The sequence below is a fragment of the Ursus maritimus genome, unplaced genomic scaffold (assembly GCF_017311325.1).
Source record: "Ursus maritimus isolate PB19 unplaced genomic scaffold, ASM1731132v1 scaffold_22, whole genome shotgun sequence".
Lineage (NCBI taxonomy): Eukaryota > Metazoa > Chordata > Mammalia > Carnivora > Ursidae > Ursus > Ursus maritimus.
The window spans coordinates 24759412-24779472 of NW_024424675.1; the positions used below are offsets into that span (position 1 = coordinate 24759412).

Genomic DNA, 20061 nt, shown 5'->3' on the forward strand with positions numbered 1-20061 from the left:
GCTCGATCCCAGAACGCCGGGATCACGCCCTGAGCCGAAGGCAGACGCTCAACCGCTGTGCCACCCAGGCGCCCCCAAATTTTGTTATTCTAAAAAAAAAAAGACACAGACTGTCTTAAATTTCTTCCCCTTTATTTGATATTGTCTGATATATCTGGAAAGTAAATTAATGACTTTGTTATAAAAGCACATTTTGAAAATAGTAAGTGGTATTGTGAAATTCATGGAGGTTCTTAATTTTAATCACAAATTAAAAAAAGAAACCTATAAAGTTCCAGGTCTAAATATGTGTGTTGCAAGCAATGCTACCCAACTAAGTGATACTAAAGTCACTTGGTGGAATCTCCCCTGGAGGGAAGCACAGGGCCTGGCTTGGAACACAAATCCAGGCCCCTTGACGTCTTGCCTGGGCTCAGAGAGCAGCTCTCAGATCAATCACAGAATGAACGAGCTATTGCTCTTCCTCCCTGACTACCCAGCCCAACTGCCCTGGCCTCACTTGACCAGCTACCAAGAGGGGCAAGAAAACTTTGAGGAGCCCAGGGGCATATGAAAACTAAGGTTGTTTTATTTTTTAAAAGATTTTATTTATTTATTTATTTGAGAGAGAAAGAGATAGCAAGAGAGAGCACAAGCAAGGTGGGGGGAGGGAGAAGCAGGCTCCCCCCTGAGCAGGGAGCCCGATGTGGGGCTTGACCCCAGGACTCTGAGTTCATGACCTGAGCCGAAGGCAGACGCTTAACTGACTGAGCCACCCAGGCGCTCCAACCAACGTTATTTTAAGAAGGCCCTTATCAAGAATGTCAATAGCTCTGATACAACCCTTTAGAAGCAGAACATGACCAGTCTTCTCCAAAATTTCCTGAGATGATGGGGTATTTTGCCCCTAAAATTCAGAGGAGGAAGTAAGCTATCGCATCTCCCAGAAGAAAGGATTACTGGAGGAAATGGTTGGCAGGATGAGTTTCCTAAGGCAGCCCTCTAACAGATCCTTGGGGTATGCTCCCTGAACACTTACATAAACAGCCTTCGGTCTTGGTCCAGAGACGCCTTTTCAGAGACATCTTCAAACCTTCGACGGATTACATGGATATTCCTGGAAAAGATGGGCAAAGGTCAGAAGGAATGGATGCTCTGGTCTGAATGGATCCTCACAATCCTGGGGCCATATATGGAGGTCTCCCCTCCTTTACCTACCTGGCTAGTAGCTCATTCTCTATAGCACGCTGGTCGAATATGTTCCTTTCCTTCTCTTGAGCAATCAGTAGCACCAGAGCGCTGGGGAAACACCAAACACAGTTGGCAGAAGTGGCTACAAAGCTTGTCCTCCCTCCATCCCACCCCTTTCAGGAATGAGAATAAGAACACAGCTTCCCTGAAAGAGCAGATATTCTCTCAAATCAGGAGGATCTCAGGCTACAATACATTATTTCCTGAAACTAGGAAACCTGACAAAATGGAGATGTCTCTGCTCCTTCTTCAGTGGGTAGATGAAATATTGTAATGATGTTAATTCTCTGTGCAAACTAAAATTTAGGTTTAAATCATCTCAAAAACCCAAGAGGACATTTTCTAAGAACTTAAAAATAATGATTTTAAAATCTTTCTGGAAAAATAAACAGGGGAAAGTATGGAAGAATATTTTATAGAAGAATAATGTTGTAAGTTGGAGGCTAATGACCCTATTACTAGATTATAAAGCATAGAATGTGGTTCTTTGTGTGGTTCTTGCATGATACATTAGAATAGCTCAGTGGAATCTTACAGAACCCTACAGAGCCAACTATAAATAAAGCATTGTCTCTTGGGGCCTCCCAACATTTCTGTGATGTACATAGGGACACATTTGGTTCCACAGTATTAGTGGGATCACTGAGGCTTCCCTGACCTCTTCCTTTTTGCTAACCACATACTTCCTAAAGAAGCAGGAGCTCAAGGACTCAGGGGGAAGCTAATGCCAAGAAAACTATTTGGCTACCAATCAGGCTATTTTTAGTTATCAAAGACAGGTCCAATCTCCTACGAGATGATTTTGAGGGGCAATACTCAGCAGTAATAGAGTACTAAACTCCAGTTTTGCTGTGTGCCCATGGATTCTTACTGGGACTCTAGGATGGCTAGATTTTGGCCTAGCAATCTAAGCGTGGATTCCTTCCTCCTGTACTTGGCCTCTGGTCTGTTTGTCTCTGTTTTTCCCTACCTCAGCTGAGCCTCCTGGATTACCTTCTGCATGACTCCTTTCCACTTAGCTGAAATTCAGGTCCCAGTATGCCTCCTCTCCTGGCTTGCCTGAAATCTCTTAAGGTCAGACATGACATTGAGCTGAGTCTTGGCTTTGAGTTGGGTATCTGAGAGACAAGCTAGAAATGGTGCTCTCATAAGCCTTCCTCTCCTGAGAGAGTCCCAAGGGCCAATGGCCTTGCTTTTCATATTGTAGCCTGATTTGCTCTGCTCATGGGTGGGAAGGTGGCACCTGGCCCAGGCTGGCCCACCTCCAAGAAGACGCGGAGGAGGGAGGCTGGAGGCTGTAGGTTAAAGTGGAACTGCATTCCCTGGTTAAGTCAGCCTGCCTTATGCCAAATAATCTCAGCCAGACTCAGAAAACATATTCTACTTCCTCCTGCCTTCAGTTCTGAACAGTCTTTTGGGAGTGGGGCTAGGAAAGCTGTCAGCTAAGGAAGGTAAAGTGGCAGTAGTGTGCTGGCTGGCAGTGAGGACTCCTGATCATAGCTCCCAACACTTTACACCAAGAATCCTCCTTTCTTATCCCTACTCACTCTAACCACAGGCACTAATATTTTGAAAGAGTTTGAATAAATTTCCGAATAGGAATCATAAATCATATCCAGACTTCTTTAAAAAAATTCTCAAAAATTATGTGATAACTGATGAAAATTCACCTGCTCTGTAAATGCTTGAGCCTCAGTTTTCCAATCTATACTATTGGGACCATTCCTCTTGGAGGCAGAACAGTGTAGTAGAGAGAAAGCAGGCTTTAGAGGCAGACAGACATGAATTCTAAACTTACTAGCTGTGTGACTTTGGGCAAGCTATTCCACCTCTCCGAGCCCTCAGTTTGCTCTTCTGTAAAATGAAACTAGTACTGCTTAGAAGGTAGCTGCTATTATTACTATTACTAGTACTACTGTTGGAAGAACCACATAATGATCCTCACCAAGATTGGGGTTTTTTTTTTTTTTTTTCAAATTTTTGAGTCGTTCAAGTTTTTATTTAAATTCTAGTTAGTTAACATATAGTGTAACATTAGTTTCAGGCATAGAATCTAGTGATTCATCAACACCCAGTGCTCATCACAAGCGCCCTCCTTAATACTCATCACTCATTTAACCCATCCCCCTGCCCACCTCCCCTCCAGTAACCCTCAGTTTGTTCTCTGTAGTTAAAAATCTGTTTTCTGGTTTGCCTCTCTTTTCTTTCCCCCACTATGTTCATCTGTTTTGTTTTCTTAAATTCCACATATGAGTGAAATCGTATGGTATTTGTCTTTCTCCGACTGACTTATTTCGCTTAGCATAATACCCTCTAGTTCCATCCATGTCGTTGCAAACGGCAAGACTTCATTCTTTATTCATTCATCAGTTGATGAACATTTGGGCCCTTTCCATAATTTGGCTATTATTGATAAAGCTGCTATAAACATTGGGGTGCATATATCCCTTCGAATCAGTATTTTTGTATCCTTTGGGTAAATACCTAGTAGCGCAATTGCTGGATCATAGGGTAGTTCTATTTTTAACTTTTGGAAGAAACTCCATACTATTTTCCAGAGTGGCTGTACCAGTTTTCATTCCCACACATAGTGAAAGAGGGTTCCCCTTTCTCTGCATCCTCGCCAACATCTGTTGTTTCCTGTGTTGTTAATTTTAGCCATTCTGACAGTTATGAGGTGATATCTCATTATTTTTGACTTGTATTTCTCTGATGATGAGTGATATTGAGCATCTTTTCATGTGTCTGCTAGCCATCTGGATGTCTTCTTTGGAAAAATGTCTATTCACAACTTCTGCCCATTTTAACTGGATTATTTGTTTTTTGTGTGTTGAGTTGTGTAAGTTCTTTATATATTTTGGATACTAACCCTTTATCAGATATGTTATTTGCAAGTATCTTCTCCCATTCCACCGCCTGTTTTTTAGTTAATATTGACTGTTTCCTTTGCTGTGCAGAAGCTTTTTATCTTGATGAAGTTCCAATAGTTCATTTTTGCTTTTGCTTCCCTTGCCTCTGGCAACGTGTCTAGTAAGAAGTTGCTACAGCTGAAGTCAAAGAGGTTGCTGCCTGTGTTCTTCTCTCGGATTTTGATGGTTCCTGTCTTTCAGGTCTTTCATCCATTTTGAATTTATTTTTGTGTATGGTGTAAGAAAGTGGTCCAGTTTCATTCTTTTGCATGTTGCTGTCCAATTTTCCCAATACCATTTATTGAAGAGACTTTTCCATTTCTCACCAAGTTTTTTAAAAGCATTTTTCAAAGCCATGATTTCATTTAATTCTCACTCCTACCCTCTTAGGTATTGTTATTATTGTCCCCATTTCACAAATGAGGAAACTGCTTCTCAGAGAAAAGAATGGACTTAGGTGAAGGTCACATGCTGGGTCAGCAGGAGTGCCTATCTGACTTTCAAAATGAGAGAAGCCAGTCCCAGCTCGGGTGCCCACAGCTCCTGTGCACCACAGCCTAGTTCTGGGCCCATGAGTCTTTGCACATCATCCACAGCCCGGTAGAAGAAACCCTTTGCAGCATTTGTCCATCAGCAGTTCCCCGGCTGACCCCTTCCTGGCTCCCATCTCCCAAAATACAACTTAGCCAAGAGTTCTACTTGACAAAGTATTCATCTGATGCCTTCTAATTACTCAGAGTCCAAGGTGTCTTGAGTCTTGCGAGTCTAGCAAGCCCAGAGAGGCTCTCTCAGAGGCAATAACATGATTAAGGATGCAGATTCTAGAGGCAGTGGACTCTGGGCTCTACCACCAACTCGCCATTTGACTCTGAACAATTCACTTCACTTCTCTGAACCCCAGTTTCCTCATCTGTAAAATGAGGGAGATGGGTGGTATCTGTCTCGGAGTGTTTGATAGGAGGATCTAATGAGATCCTCCATGTAAAGTGCTTAGCACAAAGTATGGCACTAGAAAGTGCTCATTAAGGGTTAACTATTAAAGCTATGTAAACATTACAAAAACTGTTGGTACAGTGACCCCTCAGTTATCCAGAAGTCACTTACCTGGCATCCTCATACATTACACGTGGTTGAGAAATAGGAAAGAAGCAAAAAATGCCTCTAAGCAGTTAAAACAGGCACTACAAAATCCCTAAATCAAAGCTTATGCATTTACTCATCAAAGAGGCTCTCATGCTCATTAGACACTACATAACAACCCAGACCACTTGCTTTCCCAAACCCCAGCAGACCAGAAAGGAGGTCTGGGGACGGGAAGCACATTGACAGCAGTACGAAGTAAGAGCTGACAGCAGAGAAACAGAAAAGCTGTGAAGAAAAGGAACAGGAGCATAAAGCCTAACAGTTGGGGCCATCAGTGCAGGCAAACAGCCGCCCACACCTCTCTAGTCTAGGTAGCTCCTCTGCCTTATGCTACATCAAGATGCAATCACTGACAGATAATGATGACCTCTAACCAACAAGAAAAGATTATAGTCTGCAGCTCTTATTTAAGAAGAAAGCCCCAAAACTCCATGAAAACAATTTTGGCACTGAAAGCTATAAGCTTCTCTTTCCCGAAAAAATCCCTCATTTCCTAATGATGTCAGGCAAAGAAGCAGTTGCTGAGGCTAAAGCAGGATTCTGATGCCACTTTTTCTCCCCCTTACTTGGCTGAGCCGTAGAGCTCCCAGGCTCTGGTGATCCCCAGGGCCAGTCCCTTGCTGGGATTATTGGAGAGGATCTTGGCAGCTTCTTGGGTCTTACTCAGGACATTGAGAACATGTCTGTTGGAAGAGAGATGTTTGTTCAGTAATTGGGTGGATCTGGAAGACCCCTCTGCCTGTGACTCACAGACACTTATAGGAACATCACTTGGAGATTTAGCTGAACACTAAAAAGCATCTTATCATCGTGCTCCTGTAGGATCCCCCTCAGGCTAGAATGTACTGGGCCACCCACACCCTGGCCCCGTGCACGTGCCCAGAGCCCCGAGACCCTGTGTTCCTGCTCTATACCAGCCTCCCACTGGGCTGGAACTCCTTTCCCTGAGCCCCAGGTGCTTGCTGTCTGGAATCCTGCTGCAGACCATCTGGACTCACAGCAACCTGAAGCATCACTGCTGGCTAGAAGTGGCTGCTACCAGGGTCCAGCCTCCCGATGGGAAGTCACTGATCCCTCTCTGCCATGGATCCTGAACTCTTTTCAGGCCTTCAAACTCTTTCTCACCTCAGATACTGTTTCCTCAGCTTGGAATATGAACCTGTACGGACGAGGGGGCAGGACTCGATGAACCACGAGGTCCCCTCTCTCCTCGACATACTAAGACCTAATTACAAGTGGAAACTGCTGCAAGGGGAAACACATGACCCAGGGCCTAAGAAGGCACAAGCAGAATTGGAGATCCCTGCCCCGGCCTGTAATTGTTGGCCTATCAGGCTTTCACCCCACCAGCGTGCCCAGTGTTGCCCAAGGGACCCACCGGTGTACAGCTGGGGTGCGGGAGGCCAGACCCCCAAAGCTGGCAGAGATGGTGTTGATTTCAATCTGTTTCAGGGCTGCGGAGCCATCTGCATTGCGCTGGAACATGTAGTCTGAGCGGTTCAGGCCCAGGAACACAGTCTGTGGGGAAAACCGAAGGCTGAGTATATTTGCCCAGGGGCTGACTGAGGGCCTAGCCATGGAACAAACAGGTAATGTATATTCTACACAGAGATCAGAGTTGCTGGGTAATACTCCAAAAGTCAGTGGAATCATTCTTTTTGTCATCCCCAGATTGGTCATTGATGTCCGAATCCAGTGGGGACCAATGAGAGGCAGAGTCCCCTGAGCGCAGGGTCTGAGCCAAATTCTTCTGGTCAAAAAAGGGAGGGACAGGTCCTGCATTGGGGTGGAGTGGGGAATGGTTACCTGGGCAATGCCCTCTTTCAGGACTTGCTTGTGGATGTCAAAGAGACGAGCGGTAAAGTTGTCCCTCTTGATGGTGCTGGAGGAGGAAACAGAGCATTTTCTAGACTATATGGGACCTTAGTTCCACTGTCATCCATTGTCTCCTGAATCTCGATTTCTACTGACCCAAACCTGAATACCCACATCAACCTGGTAGATAATAATGTTTAGAACCCAGCTCTAGAGCCAGATGAGCTGGGTTCAAATACCCACTCTACCACTCCCTACTAGGCAACCTTAGAGAATTATTTCACCTCTCTGTGTCTCAGTTTGCTCATCTGTAAAAGATGAAAATGGAAGATGAAGAGGAAAATTATAGAGTTATGGTGAAGGGTAAATGAGATTTACATGTACAGAACTGAGCCTAGTGTCTGGCCCCGAGAGAAACTATTTTTAGTTTCATAGCATATGATAGAACCATTCCATCTTTGAATAGCTCAGATGGTTGGTTAGCCTTCTGGTCAACCTAACATTAAGTGTGCATAGCTTCTCCTACACTCTGGGCCCTCCAAGGACAAGTCTTCTCCACCTCTTACACAGTAACTCTGAGAGATTAAAAGACAGCAGTTATGTCCTGTGCCCCAAAGATTCTTCTGACACACGCTAAATATCCTATTTTTTTTCTTCGGCCAGTCCTCATATGATGTGACTTCCTCAGGGCAGCCTTCCCTATTTGGATCAGATCCCCTTGCTATGTGCTCTCAGAGCACTATGGACCTCTCCTTTATAGCACAGATTACAGTTGTAATTTTCCACTTGACTTCTGTGATGATTAGTGTCATCTCTTACTTGACTATAAATGTGAGGGTAGAGACCGTATCTCTAGCTCATCATCATAGCCCAGTGTGCTGCTGGGACATGTGACATGATGCAAGGAGCCCATCTAGTATGGGTTTTTCTGGAACCTCAGGAAGAGACACCCACTGGTAACCAACACCACACTTGTCTGTCAAGATTCAGGGCAGTCTCTGCATGCCTGCTCCAGCCTGACTCACAGGCTCACCTTGTGACAGGGACCCCACTGAGCCCATGTAGCTCAGGCCTGCCCTCCAGTTCCTCTGTTTCCCAGCCAGCTCTCGCATGGGGCCTTTCCAGCCCTTGGTGAGGACAGCCCCCAGCTGGGCTTTAGTCTCCAGGAAAGTTAAGACACATTTTCCCTTTTCTGAAGAGGTGCTCCCCTTCAAGCCTAGACCCTACGCTCCTATTCTAACACACATGATCCTGGGGCTCTATTCCCTTACAAACTAGGGTTTGCGTGTATTTCAGAGGACAGAGAAACAGGGAATGCAGGGTTGCAGAGATGGACTGCAGGGAAGGTCTCCACATAATGGCATCTTTAGGGCACATGTCATAAATCAGGCTGCTCATAAATCCCACAATCTAGAATCACAGGTAGAAAAGCCAGGCCCACCACAAAAAAGATCTGGGCGGGGAGGTGGTGGTAGGGTTTGTACATTCACAACTCATTGGTTTGTTTTTGTTTTTGTTTTTTTTAACTCATTGGGTTTTTAGCTCTAAGTCAATGGTTTCCAAAACTCTTACCATTAAGATCCCTTCTTATGTTCACCCTCACACCAATGGGCACTTTTTTTTTTTTAAAGAGAGACAGAGCACAAGCAGGGGGTGAATTGCAGAGGGAGAAGGAGAGAGAGAATCACCTTGGGGCTTGATCTCACAACCCTGAGATCAAGACCTGAGCAGAAATCAAGAGTCAGACACTCAACCAACTGAGCCACCCAGGTGCCCCCCAATGTGCACATTTTTAAAAGATTTTGTCTCTGGGGTGCCAGGCTGGCTCAGTTAGTGGAGCATACAACTCTTGGTCTCAGGGCTATGAGTTCGAGCCCCACATGGGATATAGAGATTACTTAAAAATAAAATCTTAAAAACAAAAAAAAAGATTTGTCTGTAATAAAATACTTGTTTTCTTTTGGAAAATTAATCAGACATGCAAGTATGCATGTCTAGTATCTCTCTCTACATATATATATATATATATATATACACACATACAAGTACACAAATATACATATTTATATTTAATTCTGAAATAAAGAATTTAATTCTAAAATAAAGAATTTAATTCTAAAGTAAAGAAATTTCCCTTGCCTCAGGGTCTGAAGAAGAAAAAAAGGATCACAGGAGAAGAGACAGAGAGGGGTGGATGGAGTGAGCCATTTCAGGGGTTCTATATCCTCATGCCCTGGGTGTGGCCCAGTCTATACCCCATCTCATCCAGAGATAAGGGGCCTGAGGTAACAAGAAAGAGTTGATGCTTAGGAAAAGAAGTAAGAAATCTGACTTTAAACCCAATAATCTTCTCTGTCCTTTGTTTTCTCTAAAACTACACTGACCTTCCCTAATTCCAAATAGATATCTCAGTCTTCAAAGCAGGGGGCCATGGATCAGAGAATCACAGAATGTCAGTGTTGGAAGGGATCTCAGATTTGGGCCAATCTCACCACTTTACAGATGAAGAAACTGAGGCCCAGAGAAAGAAAGGGGACTTTCTTGAGGCCATATACATCAGTGAGAATTAGAGCCAGGATTAGAAGCCAGATCTACTGACTTCTATTCTACTACTTTTTGTTTTCCTGTCCCCCACCCAACCAAGTCAGCTGCCAGAGCAACAACTCATGGCTCCTCTGTCTTCTAGTCCCTTGGTTCCAGCAGTTCCCAGCCCCTAACGCCCCACGACCCAGTACCTGGAGAGCGTCTGCTCCAGGAAGGCGGCATCCTGGCTGACAGCATCCACCAGCATGTTGAAGTCCATTTGCACGGCATAGGCCTGCTCCAGCAGGGCACTGGGGACCAGTGAGGGGAAGAGCGTGAATGGGGCATAGCTTACCACCTGATCGAGGAGAAAGAGCGGGCAGGGGTAGAACACCCGTGAATGGCTTGTCTTCCTGCAAACATAACCCCATGGAAAGTGTGGCCGACATTTACTGAGGACACACAGACTGCAAAATAGCGGTCCCTCTGGGAAGGGAGCGAGCGAATAGGATGACGAAGGGGTATAAAGGGAAGTTTTAGACTCTGTGATATTTCATCTATTTACATTAAAAAAGAATTAGAAGCAAAACAGCCAAAAACAAAGACAAAAAATAAATAAGAAATCATTGAGCACTTACTACGTGCAAGGCATTGTTCTGAATACCTTACATGGATGGATCATTTATCTCTGTGAGGCACATAGTATTATTACCTATTCTTAATAAGTAGATAAGGGAATTGAGTCTCAGTGAGATTAAGTTACATATCCAAAATCATATAATGTGCCACGTGTTACACGGCACTGGGATTTGAACCAAGGTGGTTGATAAACAACACACACATTCACACACAGCTCCTAGCCAGTTGATTATCTAAACCCAGGAGCTCACACCCCAGTCCCCTTGTCTTCCGGTTGGGGGAGACGGACAGTCCTGCTGGTAGGGCTGCAGCAGAAGTAAACTCTGGCCCCCAGAGTAGAAGTTAGGAGTGGTTTCCCCCCAGTGTTGGAGATGGTGACTCAGGTTGCCAGGCCTGGAGTTAAGCTTGGACTTTGGCAGAACCGGGAAACCCAAATGCCATCTGGAATGCTATTTCTAGAAGGGGATAATGCCTTCGGAGATTCATAACAACAAATGAACTAGAATTTGGGTAAGAGATGATAAGATGACTTTATGACTTATTTTATGAAGCATTCCTGCGTTTAACCTCTGAGTTAATATCTGTTTGCCATTATGGTAGTACGAGTTTATGGCATTAGAATTTGGCATTCTGTAGGTATTTAAAAATGTTATTTTTAACAGATAATACAAACACATGATACAAAATTCAAAACAGACAGAAGGACACATAGTGAAAAGTATGTCTCACTCCCACTCTGGCCCCAGTGACTCAGTTTTCCCCAGAGGCAAATGGTATACTAGTGTCTTACATGTCCTTTAGACTACATGTATACATACATATTTTCTCTTTTTCTATACACACAGAGGCACATGATACATACATTGTTCTGTCCTTTGTTTTATAAATATTTCAGAGTCATTTCCATATGTTGAAATAAAGAACTCTCATTCTTTTTAATGGCTGCACAGTATTCTGTTCTTTGAATCTAGCTTTCTATTATGAACATTTAGGTGGTTTCCTTCCCCCACCCCTTTATAATCAATGCTTCAATCAATACCCTAGAATATACATTCTAGCTATTTTGTGTGTGAGAAAGTCCATAAATTGTAAATTTAAAAAGTGGAAATATCCGATAATGAGGATAAATCCCTTTAAAATTTTGGTAGATAATTCCCAAATTGCCCTCCTCAGAATCTCAGAAGACAAAACTGAGGAAGGGTATTTGTGAGAGTAAGGTTTTTTCAGCTTGAAGCTTTTACGTGTTAGACTGGGAAGTACTGCAGATTACAGAAGGGGTGATCTTAATACCGAATGCCCGCGTGATGACTATAGGGTATTTCTTTGGCTTTATTTTTAAAAAAAGATTTTATTTAATTTATTTGAGAGAGAGAGAGAGAAAGAGGGAGAGCATGAGCGGGCTGGAGAGGCAGAGGGAGGAGAAGCAGACTCCCCGCTGAGCAGGAAGCCCGACATGGGGCTCGATCCCAGGACCCGGAGATCATGACCTGAGTCAAAGGCAGACACACAACGAACTGAGCCACCCAGGTGCCCCATTTCCTTGGCTTTAAAACTCAGAACTCTGCCTCTTCCAACAAGTCTCATTTGGCCTGAAAAACTAAAATTTTTTCTAATAAGAGTTCCCTCTGGGGTGCCTGGGTGGCTCAGTCCTAAGTGTGCAACTCTAGGGTTTGGGCTCAGGTCATAATCTCAGGGTTGTGAGATCGAGCCCTGCATCAGGCTCATGGAGCCTGCTTAAGATTCTCCCTCTTCCTCTTCCAGCTCTTGTCCCCATGACTCATCATGCCCACTTGAATTTAGGATCAATAGTACACAGCTGCTTTCTGCTGTGTGTAGACCAAAGGCTGAAACACACGGTCTTTTCATTTTTTATAGAGACACAGACACAGAGTAATAGTCTTCTACTACAAGAACAACTGTAGCACATGCATGACGAGAAATACTCAGCTTCAGAGTCGGAGAAACAAAGAGAGTGATGGGAAGAAGACCTCCCATCTCACCTAAAGGGCCAGAACTCCATGTTAGCTCGTCGTTGCCAAGTGGCAAAGTGGGCAGGTTGTCAGGTGCTCTGACTTTTCAAGATAAGCTGGGTATCTAGTTTCGTTTTGTTTGTTTTTTTAATTTCATGGTTAAAAAAAAAAAAACTACTGGCTCTGACTTTCTAAAGACACTCTGATGAAAAAACTGTTGACAGTGCTTGCCTCTGGGGAGGGAAACAGTGGCTGGACGGAAGAGATTTATTCTACACTGAATACCTTTTAAATTTTGTACCCTGTTCATGTATTTTTTTTTTTTAATTAACTCCCTAAATCTGCAGGAGCCTACTATTCAGTCTGCACATGGCTAGTTTGTTGTGCCGACCTACAGGATAAAGTTCACATTCCTCTTCCTCCCAGTATCAAAAGCCTCTAGCTTATCTGACTTTGGCCTGTCTTCCGTCCCACGTTCAGGTGCATTCTCTTGAACATTTTTTGCCTTTTCCTAATTTGGGGACTCTGTTATGCTGTTCTTTTTTTTTTTTTTATGTTTTTATTTTTTTTTAAGTAGGCTCCAGGCCCAATGTGGGGCTTGAACTCACGACCCTGAGATCAAGAGCCATGTACCCTACTGACTGAGCCAGCCAGGCACACCTCTGCTATGCTATTCTTTTCCCCTTTATTATTTTTTTTTAAGATTTTATTTATTTGAGAGAGAGCGCACAAGCGCACGAGTGTGAGGGAGGGGCAGAGGGAGAGAGAGAAGCAGGCTCCCCGCTGAGCAGGGAGCCTGATGCAGGGCTCAATCCCAGGACCCTTGGATCATGCCTGGATCGGAAGGCAGATGCCAAACCAACTGAGCCACCCAGGCGCCCCCCCCGCCATTTATTTTTAAAGATCTAGTTCAAATACAACTAATGAGTTGCTCCTTTTTCTAGGTATCCCATACAATTTCCTGAGAGAGGCAGTAAAGAATGGAAGCTAGGAGCATGGGCTCAGGAGGCAAACTCTTTAGGTTTGAATTCTGGCTTTGCCAATTACACCAGCATTCTCATGACCTCGGGCCAGGTACTTAACCTCCGTGGGTCTTGGTTTCCTCATCTCTGTTGTGGTGAGACTTCAATGAGTTAGTGATTCCTAAGCATATAGAACAGTGCCACCAGGAAATACTCAATAGATAATAGCTAATGCTGTGTAGCAGGCTCTCTCTGTTTCCTCATAGAACTGACATTACTTAATTTTGTTTGTGGCACATTCTCCAACTAGACCATGTGCTTCAGAGGCCAGGGCCGCTGTGTCCTCAGTGCCTAGAATGGTCTGGCATAGAACAGGCACCTGGTAAAGATCTGGAATTAAATCTCTCTCTTTCACACACACAAATACGCACACACACACACATTCACACATTTCCTGTCTTTTTTACTCTGAAGTGGGACTCTCATTGAGGACTGTGCCTTTTCTAGGCTCCATTAACTTCCAGAAAGACCAAGTGTTGGACCTTCAGACAATACCTTTTGATTAATAGAACAAAAAATCTTGGAAGGGAAAATGCTCAATCCTGGGTTCGGACAAGCAGTTCCCATAATGTAAGGTTCACAAACCAAGCAATTATATTCCCAAAACCAGAGGCAGACCTTCCACAATATGAGCCTACCTTAGGTGACAGCCATTCTCATTCACGCAGGTCTCAGCAAACATTTACTGAGTCTGGACTCTCCAGCAGGCCCTTAACTAGGTTCTGGGCACAGAGAAAAAAAAAGAATTTGGCTTGGTAAAGAAAGATGGTGGCAGCTGTCTGGTTACTAATATGGACTGTCATAGGGTATAATAGTAAGTAAAAAGAAAAAAGCAAGGCACAAAAGAGCTCGTCTAGGACACTTTTTTGTGTAAAAAGTAGGAAAAAGTTTTGTTATGAGTAAACTATATGAAAGAATAAATAAGAACCTGCCTTCAGGTCAGGAGAACAGGTGGCTAGGAAATGTGGGAGAGAGGATTAAACTGTAAACTCTGCCCTCTGAACCATGAAAATGTCTTACCTAGTCACAAAATAAAGACTTTAGGGGCGCCTGGGTGGCGCATCTGCCTTCGGCTCAGGGCATGATCCCGGCATTCTGGGATCAAGCCCCACATCAGGCTCCTCCACTAGGAGCCTGCTTCTTCCTCTCCCACTCCCCCTGCTTGTGTTCCCTCTCGCTGGCTGTCTCTCTCTGTCAAATAAATAAATAAAATCTTTAAAAAAAAAAACACAACAAAGACTTTATTTTTTTTTAAGGATGAGACTTTTAAAAGATGTGGTTTGGACTCAGCAGTTCCACTATTATGTATCAACCCTACAGAAACAATCATAGAGGTACCAAACAGACATGTACGTAGCTGTTCCCTGGAGTGCTGTTTGTAATCATAAAACATTAGAAATCACCTAAATAACCATCAACAGAGGAAAGCTGAACTGTGATCCATCCACACCTGGAACAGGTGAGCTTCAGAATGAAGCTAATCCTACTGGAGGGAGTTGGAAAGAATTCTAAAACAGATTGTTTAAAAGAAAAACAAAAACTCAGAGTGCCTGGGTGGCTCAGTTGGTTAAGTGACTGCCTTCACCTCAGGTCATGATCCCAGAGTCCCAGGATTGAGTCCTGCATTGGGCTCCCTTCTTAGCGAGGAGTCTGCTTCTCCCTCTACCCTCCCTCCTCTCGTGCTCTTCCTCATTCTCTCTCTCTCTCACTCTAATAAATAAATAAAATCTTTAGGGACACCTGGGTGGCTCAGTCGGGTAAGTGTCTGCCTTTGGCTCAGGTGATGATCCCAGGGTCCTGGGATCAAGCCCCACATTGGGCTCCTTGCTCAGCGGAGAGCCTGCTTCTCCCTTTGCCTGCAGCTTCCCCTGCTTGTGCTCTCTCTCTCTCTGACAAATAAAAAAAAAAAAATTAAAAAAACAAAAACACATCACAGAGTAATCTGCATGATCTGTATGATCCACTTTGTTTTTTAGAAAACCATATATTTTGGGGATTGTGGGTTTGGGCCCTGCACTGGGTACAGAGGTTACAAAAAAAATTTAAAATAAATAAATAAATAAATAGCACGTTATTTCTTTATATACACAAATATGTATATAAATGCACAAAGAAGGATATATACAAACCAGTTGTACAGATATGCCCCCCGCACTGTGATTAGGGGGTCTTAAAAAATAATAGTTCACTGGGCAAAGTGCTTCACGTGAATTAGCTTCTTATTCTATTACCAACTTGATGAGGTAGGTCCCATTATTATCCCTTTTTTATTATTTGAAGAAACCACAGCTGAGAGAGGTTATGTATCTTGCCTAAGTCAACACTTGAAACCCCAGACTTAAATTTGATTCTTCTGGCAGGCTACTTTTTACATATAGAGATCAATTTTAGTTACTGAAGAAAATAAAGCAAAAGCGATGTCTCGGACAAATAGGAGCTGCCTTCAGCCTGGCAGGGACCAGATACTGAGCATTAGGGTCCCGGACGGTGTGATCAGTGCTGTGGGGAGGAGTCAGGGGCTTACATCAGAGGAGCTGGGCTCCTGTGAGGTCCTCAGCAACACTCCCTCCGCCAAGGCCCGGTCCACAGCCTGCCGGGCCAGCTCCTCCAGCTGCTGCTCATCCCGCAAGAGGCTCTCCCAGCCGGTGGCCATCCCAACCTGCAACAGAAGGAGCAGGGAAGGCTTGGTGATAGATGGCCTGGGGTCTGGCAACCAATGAAACTGACAGTGTGGTACAGGGGGTGAACACTGGATGGCAGCTCCTAACTTCCATGAGTACAGAATGGAAAGCTTGACAAAGCACTTCCACTGCCACTCTCTCTTTTGGTTCCTAACACAAGGAGGGCGTTATTCTCACAGTGAGAAAGTGGAATCTTAGAGAGGTGAAATGACTTGCCCAAGGTAATGACTAGTAAAACCTGCATCTGAACCCAGGTCTCAGGACTCCCAGCCCAGTGCTTTTGTCTTTGGCGAAAGAGGCACTAATGTCATATGTGATTAGGGCAAGTTCCTTCCCCTTGTAGCTGCAGATTCCCTACGTATAAAACAAGGGGTATGGAGTGGACCAGTGGTTTCCAAAACTGGCTGAATATTCTGGGGAGCCTGGTAAAGAATACAAATTCCTGGGCCTCACTCAGAGATTCTCATGCAAGAGGTCTGAGGGGAGGGAAGGTTTTTATTTGTTTGTTTTTTGTAGCTCTGTATTTTTAACAAATTTAAAATCATGCAATAGATTATTAATTTCCCTTCTGGGGCACCTGGGTGGCACAGTAGGTTAAGTGTCTGACTCTTAATCTCAGCTCAGGTCCTGATTTCAAGCCCTGCATTGGGCTCCACACTGGGAATGGAGCCTATTTAAAAAAAAATTTTTTTTTAATTTTCCCTTCTAGCTCACAACCCTCAGATCTCAAACGGGAGGGGTGGTAGGAGGAGCCCTTTGTAGAATACTATGAAATGCAGATACGGTGAACTCCTCCCTCATACTAACCAGAAGCAGACTCACTAGCAGGATATGATTACATTCCTTGTACAGACATCTATCATCACAGCACCAAGACAAAACGTTTTTGAGAAATCACATTAGCAGGATAGAAACAACCGAAACCCAAGTGCCCAATGTAATAGGAGGAGGAGTCCAACTGGCTGTCCAGAGACACAAAGGTATGAACCAACTCACACCTTGATACTCACTGATTTTGCAGCAGGCCTCAGGGATTTAAGAAGATCTGAATAAAACTCTGGAAACACTGGTAATTCATTTTGTTCTCCCCTATTGGTACTGGATTTTAGGAAAAGAACATGGTTACCCAGCTCAGTGGTCCCCACAAAGGGAGCTAGAGAACAAGTAACCTCCATCACATTTAGCTCCATCTCCCTCTCACTCTCCCTATAACAGAACTGGTGCTAAACTAATTATGAAAGTCTGGTGGCCTCAGCACAACATTTTGAAAGAAAATGATCATGTGATTTCAAGAGGGTCCTGACAACATAGGTAAGGGCAGTCATAGAGTCATAATAAAGCTCTGGGTTCAGTCAGATTTGGGTTTGAGCCCATAAATAAAGTTGCCAATGTGGATTAAATGAGAAAAATATGTGTGTAGTTCCTTAGGGTTTGGAGCTCTATACATGGGAGCTTCTTTTTTGGCTATACCCACTTTACAGGTAGGAAGACTTGTTAGGTCACACAGGAGGCTGGTGGCAGAACTGGGACAAGAACCTATGACTCTGGCATTAGAGTAACAGAACCCTCCATTACCCCCCATCTCTTCACAACTCTGGGATTCCAACCTTTCTGCTTGTTGTGGGACTCTTGTCTACTTGGTAAACACTGAATGGCGTCTAATGCCAGGCCCTAGACTAGGTACCGAGGACATGGGTAAGACATAAAGATAATCACTATGTAAAGTGCTGATTGGGCCCTTTGTTTTTCTCATTCTACAGTCTCGACCCTGGTGCTTTATTTGTCTTGTGAGGACACTCAAAGCTATACCTTCACAGTGGCGCTTTCCTGACCTCCAAACTGTAAAGCCCACTGCTTACTGGGAGCCTCCGCAGAAGCAGAATAGAATTTGTTGTTGTCTCCCCACAAATCTGCTCCTCCTCTAATGAATCCCACCCAAGCACTCAAGCTTTGTACACACTTCTCTCCAACACCCCAGTCTCCCCAAATCCTGTAGCTTCTATTAAATATAGAACGCTTTGAATTCCTTGCTTTCTCCCGGCCTCCACTGTCAGAAGCCTCATTCCGGCTACCACCATGTCTTCTCTGGGTATTAAACAGACTCAGTGTGAGGTTATCTTCAGTGACCAGGATACACCTGCCTCTCTCCGGTTCCCAGGCTAGGCACGTGCTGCAGGCTTCTCTTTGTGGAACACTCCCCACCACACCTGACTACCCTTCACGACTCAGTTTCAGAAGCTGTTCCTGTTCTCCGCCCAGGGCTTCCAGACCGCTAGTTCCCCCTGTACCATAGGAATAGCTGTGTTTCTTCATCACTTCTCTACCTGCCCACCTACTACTGTATTCACTGAATGTTAAAATGTTAAATGAATGAATGATGAATGAATGAGAGACTGCGGCCAGATCAACAAAAGTCTTAAAACGCCCACGAGAAAACCCGGTAGGACTTTATCCCGAGGGCGAGGCCAGTGCCTGCGTGAGGCCTGGGGCAACACCACCAGTCTCCTGCCCAGGCTTGCCTCACTTCATGGGCCCGTTCGCTCCCACTCCAGACAAAGTTTGGTTCTAATCGCTCCCAGTTCCTTTCTTTTTTAAACTGCTCTGGCTCACCAGCACCCTGTCCCCGACACCGGGCCGATCGGGAATAAGGAGATCTGGAAAATCTGGGATCAACACGCACCAGCCCAATCCCCTCAGTGGACACCAGTTTCCCCTTCCCTACGATGAGTTTGAGTTGCAACATCTCTCCGCCTTCAGGGTTCCAATCACTGGCCAGACCCCTCCCTCACATCTATCCTCCCTAGGAAACGTGGCCCTTGCCGGCCGCCGTTGCCGCTCCCCAACCTACTAGTTCGTCGTCCAGCCTTCCGCGGTACTCAAGCCCCTCGCGCTGTTCCCCCAGGTCCAGGGGGCGGGGCCTCGATGCGACCCAATGCGCTTGCGCGAACCTCGCCAGTTGGGGCTAAAGAGCGGGGCGGGGAGGAGACCGCCGCCTGTGGAGCTGGACGGCGGCCGGGAAGGGTCAGTCCGTGTGAGGGCAGCCTTGGCTTTAGGGGTTCGTTGTCTGGACCCAGACAGACAGGACCTTGGGAAGGAGGGGAGGAGTCAGACTGTGTCGGTTTGCGGAGCTTGTAGGGCGTCAGAGCTGGTGACCTCCATTGTAAGATGGAGAAACTGATACCCAGAATGGGACAGTCACTACCTCGGGGACACACCGTGGGAGTGGGTGTGATAAGGGAGGCCCAGAGAGGGGCAGAGACCAGCGCAGGGTTCCTTAACACGTTCCAGGCTGAGCCAGTGTTGGAGCCCAGGCTTCTGTTTTCCACCCAGCTCAGTCCCAGAAAAGACCACCTGATTTCTCTAACCTCGGGAAAACTGCCGGAAAAGCTGTAGAGGCAAAGGAAAGCAAATTTTAAAAAGCAATTTTAAAAAAGATTTTATTTTTAAGTATTCTCTACACCCACCGTGGGGCTGGAACCCACAACCCTGAGATCAAGAGTCGCTGGCTCTATTAACTGAGCCATCCAGGTGCCCCTTTTCCAGCAATTTTTAAGTTGGGAATGTTTGAAGGTGACGGTGTTTCTCAAAATGTCCAATATCATTTGCGTCAGTATGTAGGCAAGGCAATTTTTTTGAGAATGTAGATTCTCCTCCTCCTTTTTTTTTTTTTTTTTGAGAATGCAGATTCTTGATTCCTATTCCCACCTTAGCTCATGGCAGCCCTCCAGTTCTTTTAACTGTTCCTTCTTTCTGGGTTTTGACAAGATCTTTTCAACGTGAGGCACCTCATATGAATTTTAAGTTAAAGGAACCTGAATTCATCAGTCTAGACTCTGAGAAGTTAACCATGACTAAGAACCCCAGCTTTCACCTCTGATTAAGAAGGTAGACTGGTAAACAGTGCTTTCTGGGAAATCAGGGAAGGCTTTTGCGGTCTTGAGGGGTAGGTAGGAATGTGTAAGCAGTGAAAGAAATGTGGAGGTAAGAAGCAGGAAGGGGGACAGTGTTCCAAGTAGTAAGAACAGGAATGGCAAAGGCAAGTAATTCTGAGTGTGGCTGGGCTCTTTTCAGAGACATTGAGGAGTTTGGTATAGATACTGAGGAGGGTCTGGGGGTTGAGCAGGCTGTT

At 44.9% G+C, this 20061-nt stretch overlaps 1 protein-coding gene across 5 annotated transcripts in view; it reads right to left on the bottom strand.

Annotated features, from left to right (window-relative positions):
* The window catches only part of GSS (glutathione synthetase), a 46760-nt gene extending 27886 nt beyond the window's left edge, over positions 1-18874 (bottom strand). Inside the window, exons 1-9 of one of the 5 annotated variants that reach the window (XM_040638220.1) lie at positions 18781-18845; positions 16943-17030; positions 15776-15910; positions 9833-9978; positions 7089-7164; positions 6661-6800; positions 5849-5965; positions 1198-1278; positions 1019-1096 (exon numbers count right to left, since the gene is read on the bottom strand). In XM_040638220.1, the coding sequence (XP_040494154.1) occupies positions 1019-1096; positions 1198-1278; positions 5849-5965; positions 6661-6800; positions 7089-7164; positions 9833-9978; positions 15776-15904 (767 nt within the window). In that variant the 5' untranslated portion in view covers positions 15905-15910; positions 16943-17030; positions 18781-18845. Of the gene's footprint in view, positions 1-1018; positions 1097-1197; positions 1279-5848; positions 5966-6660; positions 6801-7088; positions 7165-9832; positions 9979-13889; positions 13949-15775; positions 15911-16942; positions 17031-18780 lie in introns of those variants that run through there. The other 4 variants (XM_040638217.1, XM_008698166.2, XM_040638219.1 and 1 more) reach the window with 4 other exon arrangements.
* Between the last annotated feature and the right edge of the window lie 1187 nt (positions 18875-20061).